Below are 24,839 nucleotides of genomic sequence, written 5' to 3'. Positions count from 1 at the left end.
GCAGCATGCGTGTCCCATCAAGCCTTTCTCCTGTGCTGCAGCTGATGCAGAGGTTGCTGCTGCTGCCCCGCACCAACGCAATCCCCGCGGTGAGGCAACAGCTGCCCAGTGTCGCAATTCCTTGCACAGCCTGGAGGGAGTTCCTGCTGAAGCTCCTCGGGATCAGGCTTCTCTGCTGACTCCTATTTAAGGTGGCTTCCCTTTTGTTTCCATTCCTTCTTTTACTTTGAATAAATGTTCTTTTAAATACTGTAAGCAAACTACTTGGCTGCCTCTGAACACATCATTAATTTTCAGGTCTCTGTGATATGTATTGCTCATCTTTTATTAAATTTTTTTTTTTTTTTTAGGGATAACGCTTTTTAATTCATAAAACAGCTATGCCCCATGGCACCAGGACAGTTTCCACCTGCTGTGCCCACCTTCTAGCCAGGAATGGTGAGGTTAGTGTTGAGCAGCAGGTTCAGGGCTGGTTTTGTCTTCCTGGGAATACCTGCCTGGCTCTGGTCCGTCCCTCCCAGTGCAGGCTGGAGATGATTTTATAATCAAGGTGTAATGAGAGGGGTGTGGTAATTGCCCTGCGTAGGTGTGGGTTCTCACTACTTCTCCCAACCCATCCACGATTCCTCAGACTGGGAGCAGCACAGGAGAGGAACCAGCCACTGAGGACTATCTTTGGAAGAACATGGAGAGCAAATGGAGTGGTTGGGTGCTGATCCTTTCTTTGTGCCTGGGCTCCTACCAAGGTAAGGCCAGGCCTGGGGGTAGGACTTGAGGAGAGCCCAGAAAACTGCTCTGGATCCCACGGAACATTCCCAGCTGTAATATTTAAGCTCCATAGCATGCTTCCTCATTATTCTGTGGTGGAATTATAGCAGGGGAGAGCTGGGACAGGCACCACCACTGCCTGCTTTATGTCCTGCCTGCCTGGATACAAACGTGACTTCTGCCTTTAGAGGTGATCTTGGGTCAAAGAGTGATTTGCTGCCTCCTTTCTCTGGACAATGGGAATTTGGATGGTGTCAGGGTATGGAAAGAGGGAGGCCAGCTGATGGGTTGTCTACGCAGCAAGGAGGGGAAGATCACTACCTTTTCTGCTGCCCTTGACAATGGGACCTGGCTGTGTATGTGTGAGCTGGGGGAAACCACTTGGTTATCCTTGCACAGTGTCACCTGGAGGTGCCCCTAGCTGTAGGGGCTTCCCAAGAGGTAGGAAACCTCTTCCCTGTCTGGGGAGGGTGATGGAGTAATACCACAGCACCTTTGGAGACCTTTGCTTTGACCATCTGTGAGCAAATCCTCCTGTGGATGAGCTCATACATCTCTCTTAGATATTTCCCCCCCGTAAGAGTGAGGAGCTGCCTCATCCTCCCCCCTCACCCCCAGGAAACAGGTTTGGAAGAGCCTGTTTCCCACCCCTGGCCCATGCTTCAGGGCAAACAGGCTATTCCAGAAGAAACTTTCTCAAGGAAGCTGCTGTTGTAGGAAAAAAAAAAAAAAATCTAATCCTTTTAGAGGAAAGAACCCCTTTTATGTCCTAATTGCCCCAGGCTTGGCCCATCTGGCTCCTCTAATGAGACCTCCCCAGGCACTGGCTCTGTGGTGGAGGAGCTGTGCCTGTGTATGCGTGTCCTGGTGGTGGGGAGGATGTGCTGAGGTGGGCAGGATGTGCTGAGGTGCTCCAGCTGGCAACAGGCCCAGCCAGGAAATTCACCCATGCTCAGCCCGTTCCTCCTTGGTGTGATGCTGGCCCTGGAAACTGGAAGCATCTTGGGGGTGCTGTAGGACCATGAGCCTGCAAAATCGGGAAGGATTTTGATGCTGGGAAGAGTGGCTTTGTGTTTTTTCTCCAACAGGGGTGTGCACTCTAGCCGGGAACTGGGGCGCTGAGGCCCACGCCACCACCCCCAGGGTTTGCATCACAACCTGCTCACCAGGCTCGGCTGGCTCAGCCGGCACAATGCCGGCACAGCCCTGCTCCAGCTGGAGCAAGGTGCTTGGGTCCCCCCCCCCCTCAGCAAAGCCCACCCCATCACAGAGGTCTGGCAGCTGGGGGTGGGCCACCAGAGGCTGGCAGGGGGCCACCACGGGGGGGTGGGAGCATCCCTGCTTTGTCCCAGGCTCTGTGCGGGGGATTTGCTGAAAATAGATTGTCCAGTATCCTGCTGCCAGTCAGCACAAGAGGGCTCTGACATGGCTTTGAAATATGGAGGAGAGCCCATGGGGCTCTGGTTTCTTGCCCTGTGGAGATGCTTTCTGCCCCAGGAAGCTTCCTCTGCTCTCAGCAAATAGGCATTATTATTGTTATTAATTACTTTTCCTGCCCAACACTCATTGTCTGAGTTTCAGATTGAGCAGAACGAGGTGTAAATGCCAAGATGAGAGCCACCATAAGCCAGAGAGGTGCAGGTCCAACTCACCCTTTACACCAGTGAAATCCCCCCAGTGCATAGCCAGCAACATCCTTATGCCACTGGTTTGGTTTCCAGCGTGGGGCTGTGAGAGATGCTTGTGCCTGTGGCTCAGGCAGGATGGGCTCAGAATGAAGCTATGGGTTGTTGCCTTCTCTCTTGCTTTTTTTTTTTTCCTTTTTTTTTTTTTCCTTTTCTTTTTCCTTTTTTTTTTCCCCTCTTTTTTTTTGTTTTGTTTTTTTTTTTTTTGTGCTGGGCCCTTCATCCTCCTGCTGACTGGCCATTCCTGTTTGCCTTGATGCAAGCACTGGGGTTAAAAGAAATATATCTCACTTAGCTGATGCAGCGACCGTGGCCTCATGTTGCTGGGGAGGTGTGTGGGAAGCTGGGCATGGGAAACCAGGGGGGACTCACCCTGCCCTGGGGCTGGATCCTGCCCTGTCAGCCCGATGGGGTAATCGGGGCTGAAACCCCACCCAGCACCTGCCAAGCTGTGCCAGCACTTTGGGGAGCAGGTGAGGCTGGGGCAGTGGGCTCAGGGAGGCTCAGTAGACATCAACTGGCCTCCTGGGGCCTCTGGAGCCATTGCCCCGGATGAGGCAGATGAGCTGAAGGTGTTTCCAGAGTCTGGTGTGCAGGAAAAGCAGCAGCTTTGGGGGGAAAACATGCTAAGAGCAAGATGGGTGGAAGGAGCAGTGTCTGCCTTTGGCTTTATATCCCTGCTGTGCAAAATTTTATGGATGGAAAAAAGCTGGGTGCAGTCGCTCTGGGGGCAGGAATGCTTTGATTGGAAACGCCAGCTGCAAGAGGGAATACAGCAGGATCTGATCTGTCTGTCCATGTGACCCCAACGCTCTGAAGCCTCTCCTGGCTGAAGAAGGGTAGTGAAGAGCTTTGGTCCTGCTGGCTCCTTGCCTTCCCCCCCATCCCAGCCACATCCTGGGTGGGTGCAGGATGGGAACAAACACTCAGCCCAATCGTAAATGAATCCTGGCACACCAAGGTGGCAATTAAACCCCCGGTGTTGTGCCACACCACTGCACTGCCTGGGCTGGGCGATACCACCGCTGCTGCCCTGGGGATTTATACCCAGGAGAAAATGCTGGCGTTGGGAGGAAATGGAAAGGAAAAAAAAAAACCCACCCAAAAGTGTTGTTGCTCAATCATCACTGGGATCTGTGGTGTGGCTGCCGAGTTGAGCTCTTGCACCCCCAGTTTGCTTATTTTGCAATATTTACTGCTGGGTTTTTAAGCAGCCGCCCCACAGCGTGTTGATGTGTGCCTCGAGGCTGAGGATGATCCCCCTAAATTGCCTTTGGCTTTACTGCTGCTGCGACATCCTTTTGGAAAAGCTGGTGGCAGGCAGTGCTGGGCTTAAAAAGTGATTTCTAAAAACCAGCCGTGCCACCAGCATTATGAAAGCTGAAGGTGAAATAAGGTTGGAGGGTGAGGAGCATTGCCCTGGGCTTGGGGTCAGGGTGCTGTGCCCCAGAGATGATCTCAGGGTGCCCTGGGAAGGGCTGATGTTCTCCTCTTCCCCTGGCAGCCACGGCCATCCCCCTCCATGAATGCGGCGAGCGGCTGGAGGACTGGTGTCGCGACGTGGCGACGGCGGCCAAGTGTGGGGCACTTCAGCTGTGCCGGGTCACCGTCTGGGACCAGGCTCTGGGGGTAACCGTGCTGGGAGGGAGGGTGGAGTGATCTTGCCCCAAAAATGTGGGCCCTGGGTGGGCAGAATCCCAGCCTGGACAGCAGCTGATGTTCTCAGGCAGCGACAGGTCTGTAGAGTGAGTGGCAAAAAATGATGGGTGTCCCTGGGTATTGCCAAATCCCCTTTGGTGGGGTGCTTTTGGGTTGGAGGGTTGGGATTTGGGGAGCAATTGGTGGGTTCAGGTGATGTGGCAGCGTCCCAACACATTCCCTCTCTTGGCAGAAGGGGGTCCCATGTCATTTGTGCCAGGTGGCAGTCTCTGTAGTGGGCAAGATCCTGCAGGACAACCGTACTGAGGTGGGTCACAGCCCAGAGAAGGGTGTGTGGGGCTGGTGTGTCCACCCTCCCTACACCACAGGGCCAGCCCAGTCCTAAGCTCTCCCCTTGTCACCTAGGAAAAGCTGCGTCTCTTCTTGGATAAGAGGTGCCAGTACCTGCCCTTCCAGGACTGGTCTGTCAAGTGTAAGAAGATGGTAGATACCGGCATCCTCATCCTCACCCAGCTGGGCAAGCAAGTGCTGGTAACTGACAGGGGACCCCTCACCCCCTGGGTTTGCCTTTCTTTGTGGATTGGGGGTGTCCTGGGGGCTCTTGGAAAAAACCTCTGTGGGGAGGAAATGGGGATGGAAATTACCTGGGGATAGGAGGAGGCTGGGAGATGGGGCAGTTGTGGCCCCAAGCTGCCACTCTTTTGTTCCCCCAGTCAGACCCGAAGGTGGTGTGTGGGACCATCAAGCTGTGTCAGCCTGAGGACAGCCCTACGGGGGGTGCCCTGAAGTTCCAGAAGCCACCACCGGCCCCTGCTCAGGACTTTGTTGACCTGTTCAGCCCCTTCATTGCCAATGTGCCCCTCCTGCTCAATCCTCAGGACCTGCCTCGTGGCCAAGCTCAGGTACAGCAGCACAGGCACCAATGACATCCCTGTTGCTTAAGGACAAGAATCGCCTACGCATAATCTACTTAATGATAATTAAACAAAATATATTGAATGTAATGGGGTCTCAGCAATTCGGGGCCAGGATATTGCAGGATGCAGGGCCAGGGGATGACACCAGAGAGATCAAATTATTACATGGTTTGAGTTGGAAGGGACTTTAAAGACCATCTAGTTCCAACCCCTTTGCATGGTCATGGTCATATCCACCGGATCAAGTTACTCCAAACCCTGTTCAACCTGGCCTTGAACACTTCCAGGGATGGGGCAACCACAGCTTCTCATGGCAACCTGGGCCAGTGTGTTGTCGCCTTGCACTGAAGAATTTCTTTCTGATGACTGATTCAAACATCCCCTCTTCCAGTTTGAAACTGTTTCCTCCCCTCATTCTATCACTCCATGCCCTTGTAAAAGGTGCTGCCTCAGTTTGCTACTGGCATTTAAATCCCAGCCCTGCAAATCCAGGTCAGGGCTGGAGAGAGCTTAGATTTATTTGAAGGGGTACTGATGTGTCCTTGTCATCCCACAGGAGATGGAAGAGGTGTGCGGGGACTGCCTGCAGCTGGTGGCAGCCCTGCAGCTGGGGCTGGGGACCAAATCTGCCTTTTCCGGGGGGTTGGCGGCCCACACCGAGTGGGTGTGCAAGGGCCTGGCCCCCCACCTGGCACAACGGGTAAGGGCACATCTTTGGCAGCTGCACACCTTTGGGGGGCTGTGGGGGTGGAGGCAGGGTGGAGGGGTGTCCCCCTTGGGTTCTGATGCTGTTTGTCATGTCCCCCCCAACAGTGCAAGCACTACCTGGCTGAGTACGCAGACACGGCCACCCAGCTGCTGCAGTACATGGTAAGGGTGAAAATGGGTCCTTGAGGATGGGTGGGTGATGCTGGGGATGCTGAGAGGACATTGTTAGCAAATGCAGACTTTTTTTTTTTTTTTTTTTTTTTTTTTTTAAATTAAATCCACTGCTTCTTATCTACAAACTTAAAAAAACCCCCACAATTAAAAAAAATTTCCCTCCCTCTAACTTGCAACCGCTTTAATTATTTCTTTTTTCATTTCTATTTTTGTTCTTTCCATTTTCCACCGGCAGCAGGCTGAGGTAAGTGAGACCTGTTTCCCAACAAGCTGATATCCCTCTCCTTGGGATCTGGGGGGGCACAGGCTCACCCTCCCCAGGGGGTGAGGCCCACCTGATTTGGGGCCTTCCTCTCCCCAGGACCCAATGGAGCTGTGTGGACAGCTGGGTCTCTGCTCCTCCACCTCAGCACTGCCCCTCCACACGCTGATCACTGAGAAGATGATGCAAGTCTTGACCACTCTGGGGGTAAGTGAGGCCTTGCCCTTGAAATCAAAACGCTGGTAAGGGGAAGCCTTATTTTACATTTTTTTCCCTCTAGCACCCCCATTTGTCTGAGGTAGGGAATGTCTTTTTGGGGGGAGGTTGATGGTGGGGTGAAATGGGGTGGGATCTGGGGGGCTCGGTGTCTCAGCTCTTTGTCCCAGCAGGACTGGGAGGGGACTACACCGCTGTGTGAGGTGTGCCAGTTTGCTGTGAAGGCAGCCGAGAGCCTCCTGGAGAACAACGTGACAGAGGTGAGACCGTGCTGCAGCCATCTGGGGATGGGGGAGCTGAGAAAAGGGAAGGGGAATCAAGGAATGTGTGTTTGTGTGGTCTTCCTATCCCCCCACCTCCTTCTACTGGCAGGAGCAATTGGTGAATGACATTGAGAAGGTGTGCTACATGCTGCCCCATGGCGTCATCGGGCAGTGCAAGGATTTTGTGGATTCCTATGGCAAAGCTGTGGTCATCATGCTGCTGGAGGCCACTGACCCAGCTGCTGTCTGCACCATGCTGCGCTGCTGCCCCCGGCATGGCGAACCCCGCTCAGGTGACACAGAGGCACCCAGGTGCCCCCACCAAATACTGAGTCCCCAGGGTGCTCTGTGTGTGTGTGTGTGTGTGTACTAATGGTTTCCCACCTACCTGCCAGGGGCTTCAGCACTGGAGCAGCTGGCGGTGGGTGCAGGGGCCTTCTGCAATGTCTGCCAGATCGTCATCACCTATTTTGATAACGAGCTGCTGAAGAATGAGACGCTGGCAGAGTTGGGTGATGTGCTGGAGAAGGGCTGTGAGCTGCTGCCCACCCCCCTCACAGACAAGGTGAGATGGAGAGGGTGGGAGGGGCTGGGGGCTGGGACACCCCCCCCCACCCCAGGGCCCCCCTGTGCCGGGCTCACCCCCTCTCTTCCCCCTGCAGTGCGAGGCGCTGGTGCTGCAGTATGAGCCGGCAGCTGTGCGGCTCTTTGTGCAGATGATGGACCCCAACTTTGTCTGCACAGTAAGCATCCTTCTGGGCTTCTTTTAGCCAAGCCTCAGTGGGGTCAAAGGCCAAATGGGGGTTGTGTTTGTTTGGGTTTTTTTTTTCCTCCTTCCTCCCACATTTTTCCTTTACAATGCAGAAAATAAAAGCCTGTGAAACACCCAAGGAGGATCTGCTGGGCACGGACGCCTGCGCCTGGGGCCCAAAGTACTGGTGCAAGAACATGGCTACTGCCGTTGAGTGCCACGTAAGTGTCAGCCACATCCTCTCCCCCAAGTCAGCAGGGTGCTGGGGGGTCCCTGCCTTCCCCCTTCCATCCTTCCCTATCTCTCCCATAGGCTGTTGAGCACTGTCGACGTCACCTATGGAACTAGGAACTATGTCCTTGCCCATCCGGGGCTTGCTCTGCTGTTTTGGGTCAGGATCCCGGACTCCCTTCCCTTGGGATGCACCTGTGCTGGTGGATGGCAATGGCACGAGCCCAGTGGCCTCACCTCCTGGTGGGGTTGTGGGGTGCCACAGTTTCCTCCGCCTCCTTTTTCACCCCTGGGGCTTGGATTTCCAAATCAGGTTAAGGGACTCATTAGTATTTTCAGGATGGGGGGGAGTTCAGCCTTGACTTCTGTCAGGTCAACTACAAAATTCTGCCATCCCTTCTCATGCCCGTCTTCACCGTCTCATCCCCATCCTACCCTGAACTTCTCAGAAAGTCCAGACTCTGCAACATGGAGCCATCATGGGCTGGGAGGGCTTCTGCTGCCCAGATGCTGACCCCTGGCTCCCAACACTGTCACACTGCAGGTTCTGGGACAACCATCCTTTGCTGGTTTTGCTCCCTTTTCTCTTCCATTTGGGGTGATTTTTTTACCTTATTTTATTTTATTTTTCCCCTGGTCACCAGTTAAAGAATCAAACTGAACTGAATTCAGCTGCAATGACATTTGCAGTACACTGATTTTTCATCCAGCTGGTTGCTGGAGGGCAGATATGTATATTTTAACTATTCCCCTAAGAAAAAAATAAGGGAGTCTGGAGGGGGGTGGGGGGTGTAGATTTCTTTTCACATACATGTGCCTGGCAGAGGGGGGGAATGTCCTGTGCCAACCCAGCTGTGGTGGCAAGGTGAGGGGGGATGCCCGAGGTGCTCGGTCTTGAGTGTGCACGGGAGCATCTCACCACAAATAAAGACTTCCCGTGGGTCTGACTGGTTCTTCTCCCTCCTCCTCATCTTGGGGGGGCTGTCAAAGTGGGGTTAGGGTGGTGGGGGGAGAAAGCAACAACCAGCACCTTCTGAAGGTGATGGATGGAGGGAAAAAGGAAAGGTGGTTAGGGTGTGATGAAGGCGGGGAGGAAGGACAACAGCCAGGATACCCAAAGCCATAGACAGTATATTTCCGAGTCCCGTAACAGACTGTGCCCGAAATTCTCCACAAGGTTACAACTGGAAACAAATCCCCCCGCCCAAATGAACAAACCCCAGAACGAGAGAAGTAGGAAGAAAAGGGCATAAAAGACACGCACGAGCAGCACTCCACAGCCAGAAGCCCCCAGTTACTGTCAGTCTTGCTCTTTTTCTGACAACGCAACATATTTCAGTAAAGCCAGCAAAATGGAGAAATGTCTTCAGTTTGGTTTGGTGGGGTGGGATTTTTTTTGTTTGTTTTTTGGTGGTTTTTTTTTTTTTTTGGTCTTTCCTTCCTGGAAAGGTGATGTTAATGCCAAATGGACTTGGCTCGCACCGGCCCAGTCCTTCCCTGTGGTTGAGGTGCGATGGCTGCTGCTTGTCCCCAGCCTGCACCTGGGGCTGCTGTAGTGGCACAGCATCATCCACACCTTTGCTGCACCTTCACCCCTTTCCAGCCTGGACTTGTTTGATTTGTTTAGCTTTTATTTCTTTCTTTTTTTCTTTTCTTTTTTTTTTTTTTTTTTATTTTTAAATTTTTTTTTAATTTTAATTTTTTTTTAAAAAAACAAAACAGAACATTTTTTTAATAAGAAAAAATAAAAAAACCAAAATTTAATGCATTCATGGGTAAATGACAGGTGAGTCAAAACAAACCAGTCCTGAGAGCCCTTTCCCGGGGCCAAGCTCTCCGAGGCTGCTGGAGCAAACTGCCCCAGTTGACCTGGACTTCTTCTGCAGGGGAAGGGGGGGCCAAGCACTGCTCTTGGGGTGTCTCCAGCCCCACTGCCATGGCCCCCCTGCTCTGTGCTTTCTCCCCGCCGGCCCCGGTTTGCCTAGAGGAGCACCACCACCACCACCGCTGGTCATAACTCGGTGATCTCCAGCGGGCTCTCCATGATAACTTCCCGCATCTTGTGCAGGGGGGTGGATTTGGCTGACTCTGTGCGGGCGTTGTGGTCGCCGTAGCCCCCACAGTCAGCTGTCAGAGTCTCCAGCGAGCGCCCCAGCACCTTCTGGTCATCCTCGGGCAAGCTGTTGAGGTCGGAGGCCAGCAGTGTGCCCGTGCTGCCGTGCACCACGTGGATGCCATCGGGGCCTTTCAGCTCCACCGGCTGCTTGTGTTGGAAGCGGAGACTGCCCTGGCCGGGGCTGTGCTCCCCCTCTTCCTCCTCCAGCTCCTTCTGGATCAGCTGCAAAAGGTCCATGGAAGGGTGGGAATCACTGCCATGGCCAAAGCCCCTGAACCTCCCGCTACACGAGAGCTCAGCAGGAGGGACAGAACCTTCCTCTTCTGGAGAAACTGCAGCAGGATGATCTCCAGCTGGATCACTTGCTGGGGGTGCCCTGGCCCAGGCACTGGCTGCTGGCTGGGTGGTGAGTCCAGTAGCAGCCCCCATAGTGGCCAAGGAGGGGTTTGGCCCTGGGTTGGGATCTGGGTATGTATGAGTGTGGTAGGACAGGAGGCAGAGAAGGAAAGAAATTGAGGGAAAGCTAGACAGACTGGAGGAGGATAAGGGTGAAGAGACGGCGGCAGAAAGGCTGAAAGGTGTCTCCCATCCAACTGCTCTCTTCCACTCTGCCCCATTTTTTTCCCCCATCTTGCAGAAGAAATCTGCAAGAGGAGCTGCTTCTTCTCTCCCTCATTAAACCTTTCAACCCCATCTTTTTCTTCAACAATCTGCTGGGTTGATAAGCTGAGAGGAGCAGAGGGGAAGGAAGAAGACCCCACAAGTGGGCAGGGACCTGCAGCTTCTTGGCCAGCCTCAGTGAAGCGGCTGCTCTGATGAGCTGGGAGAGACCGAGGGAGAAGAAGATCATAGGAAACACAAGGGGTCACCAGAACTGGAGCTGGGAAGACACTGCATCCTAGAGGGCACAGCAAGCATCTCCCCATGCCCATGCACACTCCGTCTACCTCCGAGACCGAGGAGCGGTCCCCCTGACTGGAGGTGGCCTTATGCACCATCCGCTGGGCAAAGAGTTTTTTCAAGCGCATGTAATCATCCAGGACCACCTTCAAGAGAGACCCCTGGGTGGAGGGGGAGAGAGGATGGGTTACACAAGGGAGATGAGCTGGTGGGCAGGAAGCTAACCGCAGCATAGAATTTTTTGGAACAACATTGCCCTCTGGCACAGCAGCTATGAACCTGGAAGCCAGAGTGGTTTGAAGAAGACCTCTCAGAGGAGGATGCAGGCATTTACCACTCACCTTGATGGGTCCCTCCCGCATGATCTGCCCCAGCTTGGCAATGTTGTCATATTCCTGGATGGCTGCCCGCAGGTAGCGGTCATCCTCGGGCTTGGCTGCGGAGGGCTCTCTCCCAAAGGTCCCCTGTGGGAGGAGAGAGCAGCTGAGGAGGTGGCGTGGGCGTTGGGCATGGGGAGGTGTCCCAGTGAGGGCCGTGGCTCACGTGGGTGCGGGCAGGGCTGTTCCAGAGGTCAGTGATCTCGCTCAGATTCTCCGGCAGGTCGTCCTCGTGCTCTGCCTGTGCTGCCAGCTCCATGTTCCTGCAGAACGGGTCCAGCCACACCGGGTTGGCCCTGAGGAAGGGAGACAGGCAGCTGAAACCCTGGCAGCATCCCCAACCCCATCAAGAGCCTGCATGGGAAGGTTGTGCTGCCTTCTCCATCTCCGTGCAACAGTGAATTTGGCTGCTCATGATCCATATGTGTGGTTGCACCCCTCCATCATCTCTACTTACCCAAAGCCTGGCCAGCACTGGCAAGCATAGAGTCCCAGGAGAAAGCAGGAGGTCTGTTGGCTTTGCTCTCTTGGGAGCAGCCTGTGATGCCACAACATGTCATGTTAAGTGGCAAACTGGGGAGCAGAGGGGACAACTCACCCATCGAAGGAGTACTTGTTGGTGTTCGGCATGTCCATGATGTCCATGAAACCTCTGTTCCCTGCAAAAGGCCGGGGGAGGAGGACAGGTTATGGAGTGGTGTCTTAGTGGGCTGAGCACCAAACCAGCCTAGCTGTGGGCACTGGGAAAACTTCTTTGTCAGGGAGGGCAACTCAGTGACCGAACAAGCACCTCAGAGGGATAATGTGGAGGCTGGATGATTGGAAAAGCCTCCCACCACCACACCTCATCGGACAGGGTGACTTCTGGTTTACAGTCCCCACCCCCCATCTCTCCTGTGTCCTCCCCCCTCCTCCCTACGCTGTTCATGCAAGCTGAAACCCCCAACACTGCTCACCGGTGGAGCCAGCCACTATGGCTTTCAGCTTCCTTTTGTGCCTGTGAAGGAAATCAGTAAAAAAAAGTAAAGAAGATGCTGAAAACAAGTGGGGGACACAGCTCTGCAATGGCCTGGCAAACAGCTCCTGGATCTATTAGGACATTGAGCTTGGTATCGATATTAAAACCATTATATTTTGGGGGAAGAGGGAAAAAATATGCGCCCAGGCTGAGTCTTACTACAGGTGTTGGGATGCTTTGTGTGCCCCCTGTGCCTTGCTGGCACAGCCACACAGGGTCCTCCTGGCCCCTGGGGACACTGCGGCTGGTGGGGCAGAGCCTGAGCATTACTCACACTGTGCGGTAGTACCAGTTCATGAAGATGAAGAGCATGGCAGCCAGGAAGAGCAGGACAGCCAGCACAATGATTGCCATCTGGGAGAGACAGAGGGGTCATGGCAACCCCAGGAATGGAGCCAGTGCCTAGTGGTTGGCACCTGCCCCAGTTATTTGGGATGGGAAGGGACCACCTGGAAGCAATAGCAATCTGCAGCCCCAGTTGGGCCATTACCTGAAGAACTGAGAGGTCATCGGGGGCCCGGGCAGTGATGGCAGGCTGCACATCCAGCACGTTGTAGTTCCTGAAGAGGTTCCTCAGCTGCTCCTTGTTCTCGTCTATCATCTGAATCACCCTGGGAAGAGAAGGGGTGCTCGGCCATCTTGATATTAATGAGAACTTGGTGGGTCAGATGATGGGCTGGGTGACAGAGCAGGTGACATACCGGTCCACATCCAGGATGCGGTTGGTCTCCCTGTTCACCACGTGGATCAGCAACTCTGTCTGTGCAAAGTTCACCCGACCTTTCTTGTCCACATGAAACTGGGGAGAGACAGTGTGTGGGAGAGGTGTCTCCACATGGAACACCTCCCAGGCATGCCCTGCAGTGTGCTCATGTTACAAGAGACCCTCAAGCCTGGCATGGTGTTGGTCTGGACCTCTTTGACCCCCCATCTTCAGAACTCCAGGGTGCCTTATGCAGACAGGGCACCCTCAAAGGAGACCTCCCAAGTAGCATGTGGAAGATTACCTACCCCTTGAAGCAGTCTCAGAGGTGGATGGTTACCTGCACATCATCTGTGTTGACAGTGGCACCCGTGATGTTGGAGAGCAGGCTGATGAACTCTTCCTCAAACTGCCTGACTTTGTCGGGGATCTCATTGATGATGATTTTGACCCGCTGGTCATCCCGCAGGATGTAAATCCCCACAATGGCCGTGTCATTGTGACCCACCAGGTCAGAGGCCATGATGTCCACCACAAAGTAGCCAGGGCTGTAGGCCGTGAAGAGGTCAAAGGTTCGCAGGATCCCATCAAGAGTTCCTGGAGGAAGAATGGTCACAAGCCCGGGATTAGTTGACCATGGTCATGGTCTTTGGTTGTGTCTGGCCATGGCCCTGTGCTCCTGCAGCCTGCGGGTCTACTCACCAATGGTGAAGATGTTGGCCACCTCTTCAGAGTCGTTGGAGTGCTGCTTGATGTATCGGATGCTCAGGATGCTGTACAGGACCAGGCTGTTATTGCCCACATCAGCATCCACTGCAACCACTCTGATCAGCTCTGATCCTACCTTGGCATCAGTTGCAACTCCTTTAAGACAGAGATGGGATTGAGACCTGGGCTCGGGCTGGCACTCACTGCCCCTTCTATGTGATTGGATTTTCCCTGGAGCATCTCCAGCTCCTGGTGCCTGCCCAGCACCTGGCATCCCTTACCTGCCGTGTACTCTGACTTGGTGAACTGGGGGGACTGGTCATTGATGTCCTCTAGGAAGATTCGCACCTCCTGGAGGGTCAGGTCCTCGCTGAGGTCCCAGAGCTGGTCTCCGCCTGTCTGTGGGCCCTGGGGAGGGGACCAGTTCCTTTGGCTGGATGCTTTGACAATGATGGAATAGCAGGGCTCCTTCTCCCGGTCCAGGTCTTGCAAGACCTGCAGCTTCCCCTCCCGGCTCAGCTGGAAGTTGTTGTCCTGGTTCCCAGCTGGGTGCAGAAAGGGGACCCCTGTTAGTCCTCTTTGGGCTCAGCATTTTTGAAATGTCACCTCGCCCACTGACCAGGTCAGAAAGACAGAGAGGAGCTGATGGCAGCAATGGAGACCCTGGCAAAGGGTGCATGTGTGTGGGGTTGTGCAGTGCTGCCCATCCCCTCCCTGCTCAGCACTCACCTGCTATGAAGTAGTAGACGATGGCGTTGGAACCCTCATCTGCATCCACTGCACCGGTGACGTTCCCCACCACGGTGCCGGGCAGTGAGTGTTCGGGGACAGAGAGTGCCTGGTACTGGGGACTGTCCCTCTGCCAGAGACCCCAGGAGAAATGAGAGTTATGGGTGTTGAGAAGATATTTTTCTTTTCTTTCAAAGACCAGAAGTAGACAAATCCCACTGGACTCCCCACCATGGTGATGCTGAGCTCCATCTCACATCCATTCCCATCCCTGCACCCTCCCTGTGCTGTCCCCTACATCCCACAGCCTTACGGGTGGCCTGAGGAAGACAGGTTCATTGTCATCGATGTCATCAAGGGTGATCTGAAGGGGCTGCATGGTCTCATAGGCTGGCTGGCCTTGGTCAGAGGCCACGATGATCAGCTGGGGAGAGAGGCAAAAGCGCCATCCTGGGCAAAGCCACGTGGGCCAGCAGACATCACTGAGGGTGATGGAGTATATTTGGGGGAATTTAGCAGGTAACTGGGAGCTGGCACACCAGGATGTAGCTCCCTGATGTCACTTGGTTACTAATTGGTTCCCGCTGAGGGGTGATATTTTGGCAAGGTAGCAGCAAACCCCCGCCCTGCCCTCCCCCCAGTGCTAGCATCCCACCACACCAGACCCTCAGCCTTGAAGATCATCCCGGCCACCCCACGGGCATGCTGCTTCCTGGCTCACGTTGTACACCGCCTGCTTCTCCCGGTCCAGCCGCATGGCCGTCTGGATCAGCCCGCTGACTGAGTCAATGCTGAAATATTCCCAGTCTTTGTTCCCTGCCCCAGTTTTCAGCAGGCTGTAGAGCACCGCTCCGTTGAGGCCCTCATCTTTATCCGTGGCATAGACCTCGTAGACGTTGGACCTCAGGGGGATCTCCTGCTTGCACAGACAAAGCCCCCTCAGCATTGCACGTGAGCTCCCTGCGCCCCCTGCCCACTCAACCCTGCCTTGCATTAGGGTTGGCAGGCTCCCACTGCCCAAAACCCAACAGGGGGCTGATAAGGTGGATCCATGATCCCTTTGGCAGGGTGGCTGCTCCATGTGGAAACTGAAGACTGGCTGAGCCAAGACTGACTTCCCAGAAAGGAGAAATATCTTAAATGTCAGCATTTTGGCCCTTGTTTATGAACAAGCTTGGCACACCAGCAACAATCTGTTTCCTTATTTTACATGTCACTGGGGTTTCTGTTCCCCAAAGCTTCCCCAGCACCCCCTCTTGAACCCATGGAGAGTGCTGTTGTTAGCCCTCCAGCCCCGTGTCCCAAACCTTGCTGCATGTTAAATACAGGTCTTGTTTCATCCCCCGTGGAGATGGAGAACTGGTTTTGCCACTGGTAGGCAGGAGCTCTTCCACGCATGTTCTTGGTGTGTCATGACCCTGGTTCCTCTCGAGGGCTTTACCTCCTTAATGTGCAGGATGGTGCCATTGGGTGGGCGGACGAAGACGGGGCGGTTGTCATTAATGTCGATGACATCGATGTGAAGTGAGGTGGTCCCCCAGAGAGGAGGGTGCCCCTTGTCCGTGGCCACCACAGTCAGGTTGAACCTCTCGTAGGACTTCAAGCGTCGCCGGGATGTGATGAGCCCAGAGACCTTATTGATCTTGAAAGCCTCTGGGGGCAGAAAAACCACATCTCTGGCTCAGAACACTTGGTACCGGATAAATTCTGATCAGAAACCAGACTACTGGCTGAAGAAGACATATCACTGGTGGGAAATCCCTGTGTTGCAGTGATGGAGCAGAGCCAGCTGCCTGAGGCCAGTGGTGTGGATGCTCTCAAGGTGCCATTTCAGACCATCCTGCTGCCGACTCCTTGACACTGAGCAATGACAAGGGCCCTGCTCCCAGGCCAACCCTGGCTGTGTTTCCCTCCTGCCTAATCCAGATACACTGGCTGGGGCAGGGAAGTGGTCAGAGAACCCCAGGGACCTCAGAAAATGAATTTTCTGCCACCTTCCTCTACATTTATGCTGTCCTTTTCTTGGTTCCCATCACTCCTCAGCATGAGTGGGACTAATGACCTCCAGGCAGTATCACTATTCACCCAACTGTGGCTGCCCTCTCCCTACAAGTGTTCAAGAGCAGATTGGAATGGGTTTGGAGCAACCTGGTCTAGTGGGAAGTGTCCCTGCCCATGCATCAGAGTTGGAACAAAATGATCTTTAAGGCCCCTTCCAACTCAAACCATTGGATGATTCTGTGATAACCTTCTATCTTTTCTTGTCTTCCCCTTAAAGCCTGCAGTGATATGCTCCAAGACACCCTTGTAGGGGAGACAAGAGGATAAGCCAAGTCTGGGCTGCAGGAAAAAGGCAGGCAAAGCTGTCACGTGCCACACCACAAGGAACTGGGAACTGTGGAGCAATACTAAAAGCTGTATGTGCCCAATCTTGTTCCAGCCCAGCCAGAGGACACTGAATGTAGGCTTGGCTTCTTCATCTCCTCCAATTGCTCCCCATAGTAACCCTCCTCCCCGGGGCACCCACCTGCTCCAGGGCCCTCGATGCTGTAGGTGACCACACCGTTGTCCCCTTCATCCAGGTCAGTGGCAGTCATGGTGATCACTGATGTCCCAGCTGGCTCATTCTCGTACACACTGGTGCTGAACTGGCTCTTGCTAAACTGGGGCCTGAAGTCATTGATGTCCAGGACTGTGATCAAGACCTTCAACAAAGCACAGCCAGCTGGGTGACGTGAGGCTGGAGACAAGAGGCCGTACCCCTGCTGTGACCCACAGCTCCACTGCCCTTCCTGCTATTCGTTTAGCTCTGTTGGACCAATTCCTGCCTCCAACAATGAGGGCTGGAGCACCCATTCACAATGCTACTGAGGACAATAACATTGCTCTCCCCTGCCCCTCCTACTCTGTCCCCTTCCTGATGTACAAAGCCCCTTATGCCATCCACCCCATGGCCCCTGAGGTCATCTGCTCTTCCTTCTGCCTAATTCCTTCCCAAAAAATTCCTTCCCAAAGCCACCACTAAGTCTGATGGAGGGGAAATCCTGAGGTTGCCAGGGTCTCTCCCCCATGAGAGGTGGTGGGAACAGGAGAGCCCCACCTGCACGGAGTTCTCCCGACGGTTACTGGGGATGTCCCCAGGGTTATCCCTGGCCACGGCTGTCAGTGTGTAGTGATCCTTCTTCTCTCGGTCCAGGGCTGATAAGATGTAGATGTCACCCTGCAGCACACAGAGACCTTCAGATGGCTCTCACCTGGCTGAGCTGGTACTCCAGAAGGGGCAGATGGTGAGGCACAAGAGCATGGCATGAGGTAGGACCATCTCAGTGTCTCTTCCCTTTCCCTTGGGTGGTCTCCTTACCGTGTTGGGATTTATCCCAAACTTTCCCTCTCCATCACTCAGGCTGTATTGGATGAGAGCAAAACGCCCAGAATCTGCATCCGTGGCTTTGACTGTCAGGATGACTGTCCCCAAAGGCACGTCCTCAAAGACAGCTTTCTGCAAGCAAAGAAAACAGGCAGGACAGGTTGCTGCATCACTTGTTGTTTGGTTGGGCAGTGACCAAGGCTGCAGGGTGGCACCTAGGGGTGGGCACTGCTGGACCCAGAACAAGATGTTCACACTGTGTACATTGGTGCGTTTATCATCTTCTTCAGGTTATTCAAGCACAGAAGAGAAGATGTCCCTGGAAAACCCCCAGATCTGTGCCTGTCCCCACCAAGAAGGTGCTGCCCAGCCCCACACAGACTTGGAGGGGGAGCCCAGCTCACCTGGTAAGATGGTTGGCTGAAAACAGGATTGTTGTCATTGATGTCCACTATCTCAAGGTACACAGGGATCTCAGCCCATCTGCGGGGAGAGCCATTGTCGGAAGCTCGGACAGTGAAGTTCAGCCACTGCACCTCCTCATAGTCCACTGTCCTGTTGGCCACGACCTTCCCTAGAGGATGGCAGACCCTGAAATGAGAAACCTCCCCCAGGCTACCAACCTGCTGCAGGATGCCCACCTCTCCAGCCCACCCACCTGCTGACTGGTCTTGGAGGCAGACATAGCCTTCTGGGGAGAGGTTCAGCAGCTCATAGGTGATCTGCCCATTGGCACCTTTGTCTGGGTCCACTGCTGAGATGGAGATGAGTGTGGTGCCCTGTGTGGCTCCCTCCAGGATCCTCTCAGTGAAATAGGTGACCCCGAAGGGGCGAAAGCGGGGAGTGTTGTCATTGACATCCAAGACGTTGACTGTCAGCTTGGCTGTGGCCATGGTGGAGATCACAGAGGATGAGAAGAGGAAAAGTGAGAAAGAGAAAGGAAGTTAGGATAGGAGAAAGGAGGGTTGTAAAGATACAAGCATGAAACTCCAGGAAGCCAACTAAATGGTTGGTTCTCTCCATCCTCAGTGCAGCCCTGGGATGTCTGGGCCATGCGCTAAATGAGGGCTCAGAGAACCTAAACCAGTTGGTGCTGGTCCAGCAGTGCTCCCACAGGAAATTTAATGGTCAGGATGGAGAAGGAGGTAGGAGAGCTTCCAGCTACTCAGAATCTGTGCTGGTGCTGCACCCACGCTGCCTGGCAGGAGCTCACCCTTACCGTTGGGCACGCTGACCGAGCGGTCGATGACCTCACTGGCATTGTCATGGACAGAGATGGTGACCTCGTAGGTGGCCACCAGTTCCCGGTTGAGAGGGTTTTTGATCTTCACAGCTCCTGGGAAGGCCAAAAAGATGAGGGTCACAGGCTGTGCCTGTGCCCCCTCCCCATCAAGGACCCTCAGCAGGCTGGTCTGCACCAGCTGTGCTTGCTCTCTTGACTGTCCCAAAAGGCCAAACAGGGAATTACAGAATCACTGAGTGGGTTGGGTTGGAAGGGACCTTAAAGATCATCTAGTCCCAACCCCTCCACGGTCAGGGACATGTCCCACTAGACCCACTAGCTCCATCCAACGTGGCCTTGGTAAATACTCAATAGCTATGGGAGAAGATGACTTCTTTCCCCCTGCTCTCCATCTCCTGCTCTGCCCTCTGCTTCAGCTGAGGCAAAGCTTTGGGTTGTGAGGGACAAGAGGTTTTAGGAGCAACTATTGCTGCTCCTCCATCTTCCTGAGCTTGGTATCCATCCATCTTTATGAGTCTTGTTGTGTATCCTGTCCAGCCAGAGAGTTTTTCCTTTCCTGGAGAAGCTCTTGTACTTCCAACACAGCTCCTGGCCCACCATTTACCCCAGAGTTCCCCCTCTCTACTGCCCCACAAGCCAGGGTGCCCACGGCCGGTCTGCCAAGGCTGAGCAGCCCCTGGATGCCTGTGATGGCAATGGGTGAGATGGAGGGAGGTGGCAGATGGTGTGGAGAGAGAGACAAACAAGCACAGACACAGAGACAAACCTGGCAGGCTGAGAGCCGGAAAGGAAAGGGAAGGGTTAGTGAAGTCAGTTGGACAGGGAGGAGAGGACAGGGCAGGGTGAGACCAGGTAGCCAAAGGAGGAGAGCAGGGAGGCTGGAGGGGAACATTATCTCCCTGTGCCTCAGACACCTACCTCCAGGCAGAGAAGAAGAAGAAGCAGAAGAGAGTAGAGGGGTCCGCGCTGCCCACGCCACCCTTCCCGCTCTCCTACCTGTCCTAAAATCCACCGTGAATGCTTCTTGCTGGTTGGGCACCAGAGCATCTGTGTCATCACGTGCCACAATCTCTAAAAGGTAGTACTCCAGGCGGGGGTTGAGGTCCCGGTCGATAGCAGTCACCTCGGCCACCACGGTGCCAGGGGGAGCTGACTCAGGGATGCTGACGGTCTGGATGGGGTTGATGAACTCGGGACGGCAGTCATTGACATCCTCAATGAAGATGGTGACGGTGGCAGTGCCCGAGAGTGCTGGCGTGCCTTGATCCACAGCCACCACTGTCAGTCGGTAGGATTCCCGCTCCTCCCGGTCGATGCTGATGTTGGCCACACGGATCAGCCCTGTGGTGGCATCGATCACGAACCTGTCCTGGCCACCACCCTCAATCCTGTAATCCAGCTGCTGGTTGAGGCCACTGTCAGCATCCGTGGCTGTCACCTGAAGCACGGAGAAGCCTGGAAAGTGGGGACATGGCCCTCTTAAGCGAGGGTTGGAGGAGTGCGGCAGCAACAAGGTCCTGGTCCCAAGAAAAATACCATCAAGCAATGTGGGATGCCCCAATTCCCAGATTTTCCCTTCAACCCCACCCTGGCCAGCCCTGACACTGGGAGCTGGATCTCCACAGTCCCAGGGGGACACCCAAGTCTCTACAGTGCCCACCCTCATGTCCAGCCTTGTCTCTCTCCTGACCTGGAGGGCTGTTTTCACGCAACCACACTGTGACAGACGCTGGCTGGAAGACAGGACGGTTGTCATTTTCATCCAGGATGGTCACTGCCAGGCTGGCAGTGCTGTTCAGCCCCCCCACATCGTGAGCCATCAGAGTGAACTCCAGGTAAGGGTCCATCAAAGCCTCTCGGTCTATGATGCAGCCAGGCTTCACTGAAACAACACCTGGAAAAGGAGAAAAGCCTGGTGACAGGCCCCACAGCTGCCTGGTGGCCTTGGGCTGGGGACAGGGACCAGTTGAGCTACCCCACCTGTCCTGTTGTTGATTACAAAGAGATCCAGGGATGCCGCCAGGAGCTGGTAGGTCACCACAGCGTTGCTGCCCTGGTCAGCATCCAGAGCTAGGATGGGTCCATTGAGCACCGTGAGTGGAGTCCCTGGATGAGATGACAAGGGTTAGGGAGGGTTGCCACCCCCTGAGCAGCCCATCCCCTCCCAGCTTGGTGACACATGAGGGACAGCAATGAATGGATGGAGGAGGTGACAGAGCGGGGCCTCGCGGGGCAGGAGGCAGCAGGGGTGGCTGTGGCAGCCTTGCAGACCGACTCGCGAGGCCCAGGCGAGGTGTGGGACGTCCGGCTAAAAACAAACAGACAGACACATCTGTCAGATGGGTGGCACCAGCACCCTGCCAATGAAGGCATTGCCTGCAGGCACCCAAACCCTTTGCCTGAGGTGTCCCTCGGTGAAGGGACTGGGAGGTACCTGAGGTCTTGGAGCAGGAAGAAGTTTAAGTTTCAAGGAGGCCAAAAAAAAAGAAAGAGGAGTATTTCCCAGCTCTTTAGCTGGGAAATTATTGCAGGCTGGACTGGTTTATCCCTAATGCCTGGAACAAGGTGGCTCCAGGTGCTGGACCACAGTATCCCCTGCAGATATGTCAGGAAGGTTGATACGCTAAAGATTGCCCCCAGGGTTTGGCTCAGACCATGGTTGTATCTTGCTAACTGTAGCTAAGCAGTTCCCAAAGGAGGCTGTTTTCCTGCTGGTTTGCACCTGACCTGTGCTGAGAAGGGTTTCCTCCAGCAGCATGGACCACAGCCACTGTCTCCTCGAGGCTGACCTCCCATCATACTCAGCATCCCCATCCCACTGACCTGCATCCTTGCTCTGTTCAGTGTCAGGTCTCCTCCACGACAGTCAGGAGATATCTCCCCTAGCTTGGCCCCAAAGAGAGTCTCCAGGAGCCATGTAAGGGAGAAAAGACAGACCTACCTGGGGGTGAGTTCTCCATCAGCTCAGCCTGGTAGGAGTTCTGGGTGAAGAGGGGGCGGTTGTCATTCTCATCTGCTATGGAAATGACCAGCAAGTCAAAATCCTAAAGGAAAATGAAGACAAGAGGGTGATGACTTCAATGTCCTTTCCATAAGCTTACCTCCTGTCTCTCCCACTGCTAGTTAAAGCTGGAGCCCTGTGCAGCCATGATGCTGTGCTCCCTGGACCACCCTGGAGGATCTGCAGTGACTTCTCTTTGCAGCCTGCACCCCAAAGGGTGACGTGTGGGCCATCTTAGAAGAGCCAAAGGATGCTCTGGGGTCATTGTTTTTCAGCTCTACAGACCCACTGACAAAGTGGGCCTTTCTGACAAAGCCCACCTTTCATGACATCTACAGCCTATAGCTGTTCATCAAGTCAATGTGAGCTGTTAGATTTTCCCTAAATCCTACTGGCCCTGTGGTCTGATGGGGCTGCAACCCCTTTTTGTGACTCCTGTATGCTTTTGGGGGATGAGGTTGTTATTGGAAAGGCTGTGGGTACATTCACAGCCTGTTCTTGTCCAGGCTAGGAGCTCCTACTCCCACCCGCTTTGCCACATGCACTGGTGGAGGCCCTGGCAGTGTCTGTAATTACCCGCCTGGCATTGCGGATATTCTCAGGGTTGTCCTTCACCGTGACAGTCAGCCTGTACTCTGACACCCGCTCCCTGTCCAGTGGGCGGTTCACGTAGATGATGCCGCTCTACCGGGAAAAAAAACGGCAAGAAATAGGTACAAGGGATGTGAAGAGCACTTCCTCTGAGGCAAGGATGCTAGGGGGCACCCATGGGTGCCTAGGGAAGACAGGGCTCTGGGTCCAGGGGTGCCAACCCCCTGCATCCCAGCATCCCACCCCCCGGGGTCGTACGGTGCTGTTGATGTAGAAGGCGTTCTCTGCGTTGCCGGATGTGATGTCGAAGGTCAGGAGGGCGTTGGGCCCCTCATCCGCATCGTGGGCAAGGATGCGGGTGACAAAGCTGGAGACGGGGGCATTCTCACTGAGGGTGAGGTTCATTGGGAGGTTGAGGAGCACAGGGTCATTGTCATTGATGTCCAGCACACATATGCCCACCAGCATCTGCCAGGGAGAGAAGTATTGTGGGCATTTGGCACCTATTTCCATCCCTCCCATCCTTTTTCTGGCTTCCCCAAGGAAGAGGTGAACTTCTCCACTCAACCCACTGTGTTCTGGGGGAGGAAAGCTTCAGGGACAAGAGGAAGGAGGAGGAAGGGAGCAGAGCAGAGGTAGAGGAGACTCCAAGGAAGGGAATGAGGATGGGGGATGGCATGCTGTAACCCCCCAGGCCAGCCTGGGGGACTCACCGTGGAGCTGAGGGGGGGCACCCCTCGGTCCCGAGCAGCAATGGTGAGGTTGTAGAAGGGGATATTCTCACGGTCCAGCTCAGCATCTTTCCGCACCCGCAGCTCCCCTTCCACTGGGGAGATGACAAACTCCCCTGCCAGAGACAGCAGGGCCATGATGCTGTGAATGGCCTGGCTCCCCAGGGGAGCAGCTTGTTTTAGGGAGGGAACAGGCACCATGGTGGGCTTGGAAACACCTCTCCAGTGCCCTGTTACTGTAGATTTGGTAGGATAGTGGGCAACTGGTGTCTACCCTGGGGATCGACGCACCCCCAGGTACTGCAGGAGCAGGGGAGGGGGGCTGAATAGCCAAGTAAGAGGTGCCCACAATTGAGGGTTGGGCCTTTCTCAAGGTGCAAAAGCCTCCAAGCACCTGCCTGTGGTCCATCATGGCCAGGGCAGGGAGGGCTGCATGGCATGGACCCCCTCCTGAGCTGTGGGGCTATGTCTTGATTTTCCTGCAAAACTTTTGCAGTGAAATCAGATTAGAGATGGGACTGGACTAAAGCCACCACCTGTTCACAGAAGGACAGTCCCTACATACCCATGGCTGGGGATGCTCCTCTGCCACCTGCTCCAGGGTTAGAGGTACAGCTTCACTACAGGGCACAGAGCAAGGACTCCCTGCAAACCCCACAGGGGTTAGAGGAGGCTGTGTGCTTGCAGTTCTTAATTTCTCTTTCTGCCATCTGCTTTTTTTTTTTTTTTTTTTTTTTTTTTTCCCCCCCCTTGTTTAATTCTTTTTCCTTTATTGTTTCGCAGATTTCCCCCCTCCCTTGCACAATCCCCAGCCACCCCCTTGGGCAGCCATGAAGTGGTTAAGTTTCCTGTTGCTTAAAACAGGATTTCCTGGTGTCGAAAGGCTCAATTTGCAGAAGCTCTGGCTGGAGGATGGCTTTTCTGAAACGCTTCCGCCCTGCACTCCCGGGCCAGCTCCCGTGAGCCAGGTTCCTCCACAAGGTATCCTCCACAAGAAGGATAGGTGATGCCCCCCGTGTCCCCACTCACCAAGAGGGTCTCCAGCAATGATGCTGTACTCCACTTGCCCAGCAGGTCCCGAGTCACCATCGTGGGCCAGGAAGGTCCAGACGCGTGGTCCGGGTTGCCCTTCTGTGACGTCAAAGGGACCCTCATACGGCCGAGGAAAGGTGGGACAGTTGTCATTGATGTCATTGAGATTCACCAGCACCTGCAGGCCAGGGCAGAGGTGGAGAGCAGTGAAAGGAGAGGGATGGAAGAGGAGACCATCCTGTTGGCCATGAGCGTGGGAAGCCATCGCAAAACACCTCCCACGTTTCTGGCTTTGCTGGGTTCAACAAACATCCAGCTCACAGCTCAGAGGTGCAAACTCAGTTATTCCTGGTGGGGCCCGTCTCACACCAACACTGTGAAAATCCAGCCACACACAGGTGTGGGGAGTGGTTCTTTCCAGCTTACAGGCCACACACCATGATGGAGAAGACAACACAAAAGCCAAATGTTCTCTACATCCTGAAGCCCAAGCTGGATAGACAAAAAACCCACAGAAATGGATTGGACTACCAAAGCCATGAGTTCAGAGAGACCCAATTTCTGCATCCAGATGTGGACATGCTCACTCCTTTTCCTCTACCACGGGCTTCATTTCTAATGCTGAGTAACTTTAAAAAATGTGCAGCTTGCCTCTTCATTCCAGCACAAAACACCAACGAAGATGCTGG

General features: G+C 54.4%; 2 protein-coding genes across 4 annotated transcripts in view; one reads left to right on the top strand and one right to left on the bottom strand.

The window, feature by feature from the left end:
- The first annotated feature begins 612 nt into the window (after positions 1 to 612).
- On the top strand, positions 613 to 8,576 carry LOC139798413 (prosaposin-like). 2 transcript variants are annotated; one of them, XM_071749014.1, is made up of 15 exons: positions 613 to 746; positions 3,958 to 4,082; positions 4,345 to 4,419; positions 4,518 to 4,643; positions 4,826 to 5,014; positions 5,586 to 5,729; positions 5,843 to 5,899; positions 6,147 to 6,155; positions 6,273 to 6,380; positions 6,563 to 6,649; positions 6,762 to 6,945; positions 7,048 to 7,217; positions 7,315 to 7,395; positions 7,517 to 7,624; positions 7,716 to 8,576. In XM_071749014.1, the coding sequence occupies exons 1-15, from the start codon at positions 686 to 688 to the stop codon at positions 7,749 to 7,751; spliced, it is 1,560 nt and encodes a 519-aa protein (XP_071605115.1). In that variant the 5' UTR covers positions 613 to 685; the 3' UTR covers positions 7,752 to 8,576. The 2 variants fall into 2 exon arrangements, with proteins under 2 accessions (XP_071605115.1, XP_071605116.1); XM_071749015.1 differs by lacking the exon at positions 6,147 to 6,155 and having other exon boundaries at positions 5,843 to 5,905.
- A 773-nt stretch (positions 8,577 to 9,349) lies between these two features.
- CDH23 (cadherin related 23) overlaps positions 9,350 to 24,839 on the bottom strand; it is a 195,082-nt gene continuing 179,592 nt past the window's right edge. The window contains exons 39-68 of one of the 2 annotated variants that reach the window (XM_071748993.1): positions 24,148 to 24,328; positions 23,101 to 23,234; positions 22,646 to 22,855; positions 22,373 to 22,480; positions 21,737 to 21,839; positions 20,776 to 20,901; positions 20,486 to 20,689; positions 19,792 to 20,250; positions 18,772 to 18,888; positions 18,211 to 18,435; positions 17,957 to 18,126; positions 17,547 to 17,684; positions 17,286 to 17,405; positions 16,713 to 16,890; positions 15,627 to 15,838; positions 14,907 to 15,101; positions 14,499 to 14,609; positions 14,186 to 14,315; positions 13,738 to 14,001; positions 13,451 to 13,612; positions 13,089 to 13,345; positions 12,747 to 12,844; positions 12,536 to 12,656; positions 12,320 to 12,399; positions 11,984 to 12,024; positions 11,626 to 11,686; positions 11,194 to 11,323; positions 10,992 to 11,114; positions 10,698 to 10,811; positions 9,350 to 9,972 (exon numbers count right to left, since the gene is read on the bottom strand). In XM_071748993.1, coding sequence (XP_071605094.1) covers positions 9,646 to 9,972; positions 10,698 to 10,811; positions 10,992 to 11,114; positions 11,194 to 11,323; positions 11,626 to 11,686; positions 11,984 to 12,024; positions 12,320 to 12,399; positions 12,536 to 12,656; positions 12,747 to 12,844; positions 13,089 to 13,345; positions 13,451 to 13,612; positions 13,738 to 14,001; positions 14,186 to 14,315; positions 14,499 to 14,609; positions 14,907 to 15,101; positions 15,627 to 15,838; positions 16,713 to 16,890; positions 17,286 to 17,405; positions 17,547 to 17,684; positions 17,957 to 18,126; positions 18,211 to 18,435; positions 18,772 to 18,888; positions 19,792 to 20,250; positions 20,486 to 20,689; positions 20,776 to 20,901; positions 21,737 to 21,839; positions 22,373 to 22,480; positions 22,646 to 22,855; positions 23,101 to 23,234; positions 24,148 to 24,328 — 4,899 coding nt within the window. In that variant the 3' untranslated portion in view covers positions 9,350 to 9,645. The remainder of the gene's footprint in view (positions 9,973 to 10,697; positions 10,812 to 10,991; positions 11,115 to 11,193; positions 11,324 to 11,625; positions 11,687 to 11,983; positions 12,025 to 12,319; positions 12,400 to 12,535; positions 12,657 to 12,746; positions 12,845 to 13,088; positions 13,346 to 13,450; positions 13,613 to 13,737; positions 14,002 to 14,185; positions 14,316 to 14,498; positions 14,610 to 14,906; positions 15,102 to 15,626; positions 15,839 to 16,712; positions 16,891 to 17,285; positions 17,406 to 17,546; positions 17,685 to 17,956; positions 18,127 to 18,210; positions 18,436 to 18,771; positions 18,889 to 19,791; positions 20,251 to 20,485; positions 20,690 to 20,775; positions 20,902 to 21,736; positions 21,840 to 22,372; positions 22,481 to 22,645; positions 22,856 to 23,100; positions 23,235 to 24,147; positions 24,329 to 24,839) is intronic. The other variant, XM_071748992.1, reaches the window with a different exon arrangement.

Source organism: Heliangelus exortis, chromosome 7 (genome assembly GCF_036169615.1).
Source record: "Heliangelus exortis chromosome 7, bHelExo1.hap1, whole genome shotgun sequence".
Lineage (NCBI taxonomy): Eukaryota > Metazoa > Chordata > Aves > Apodiformes > Trochilidae > Heliangelus > Heliangelus exortis.
Note: the sequence above shows the minus strand (reverse complement) of the source record. Positions and strands in the feature narration are given on the sequence as shown.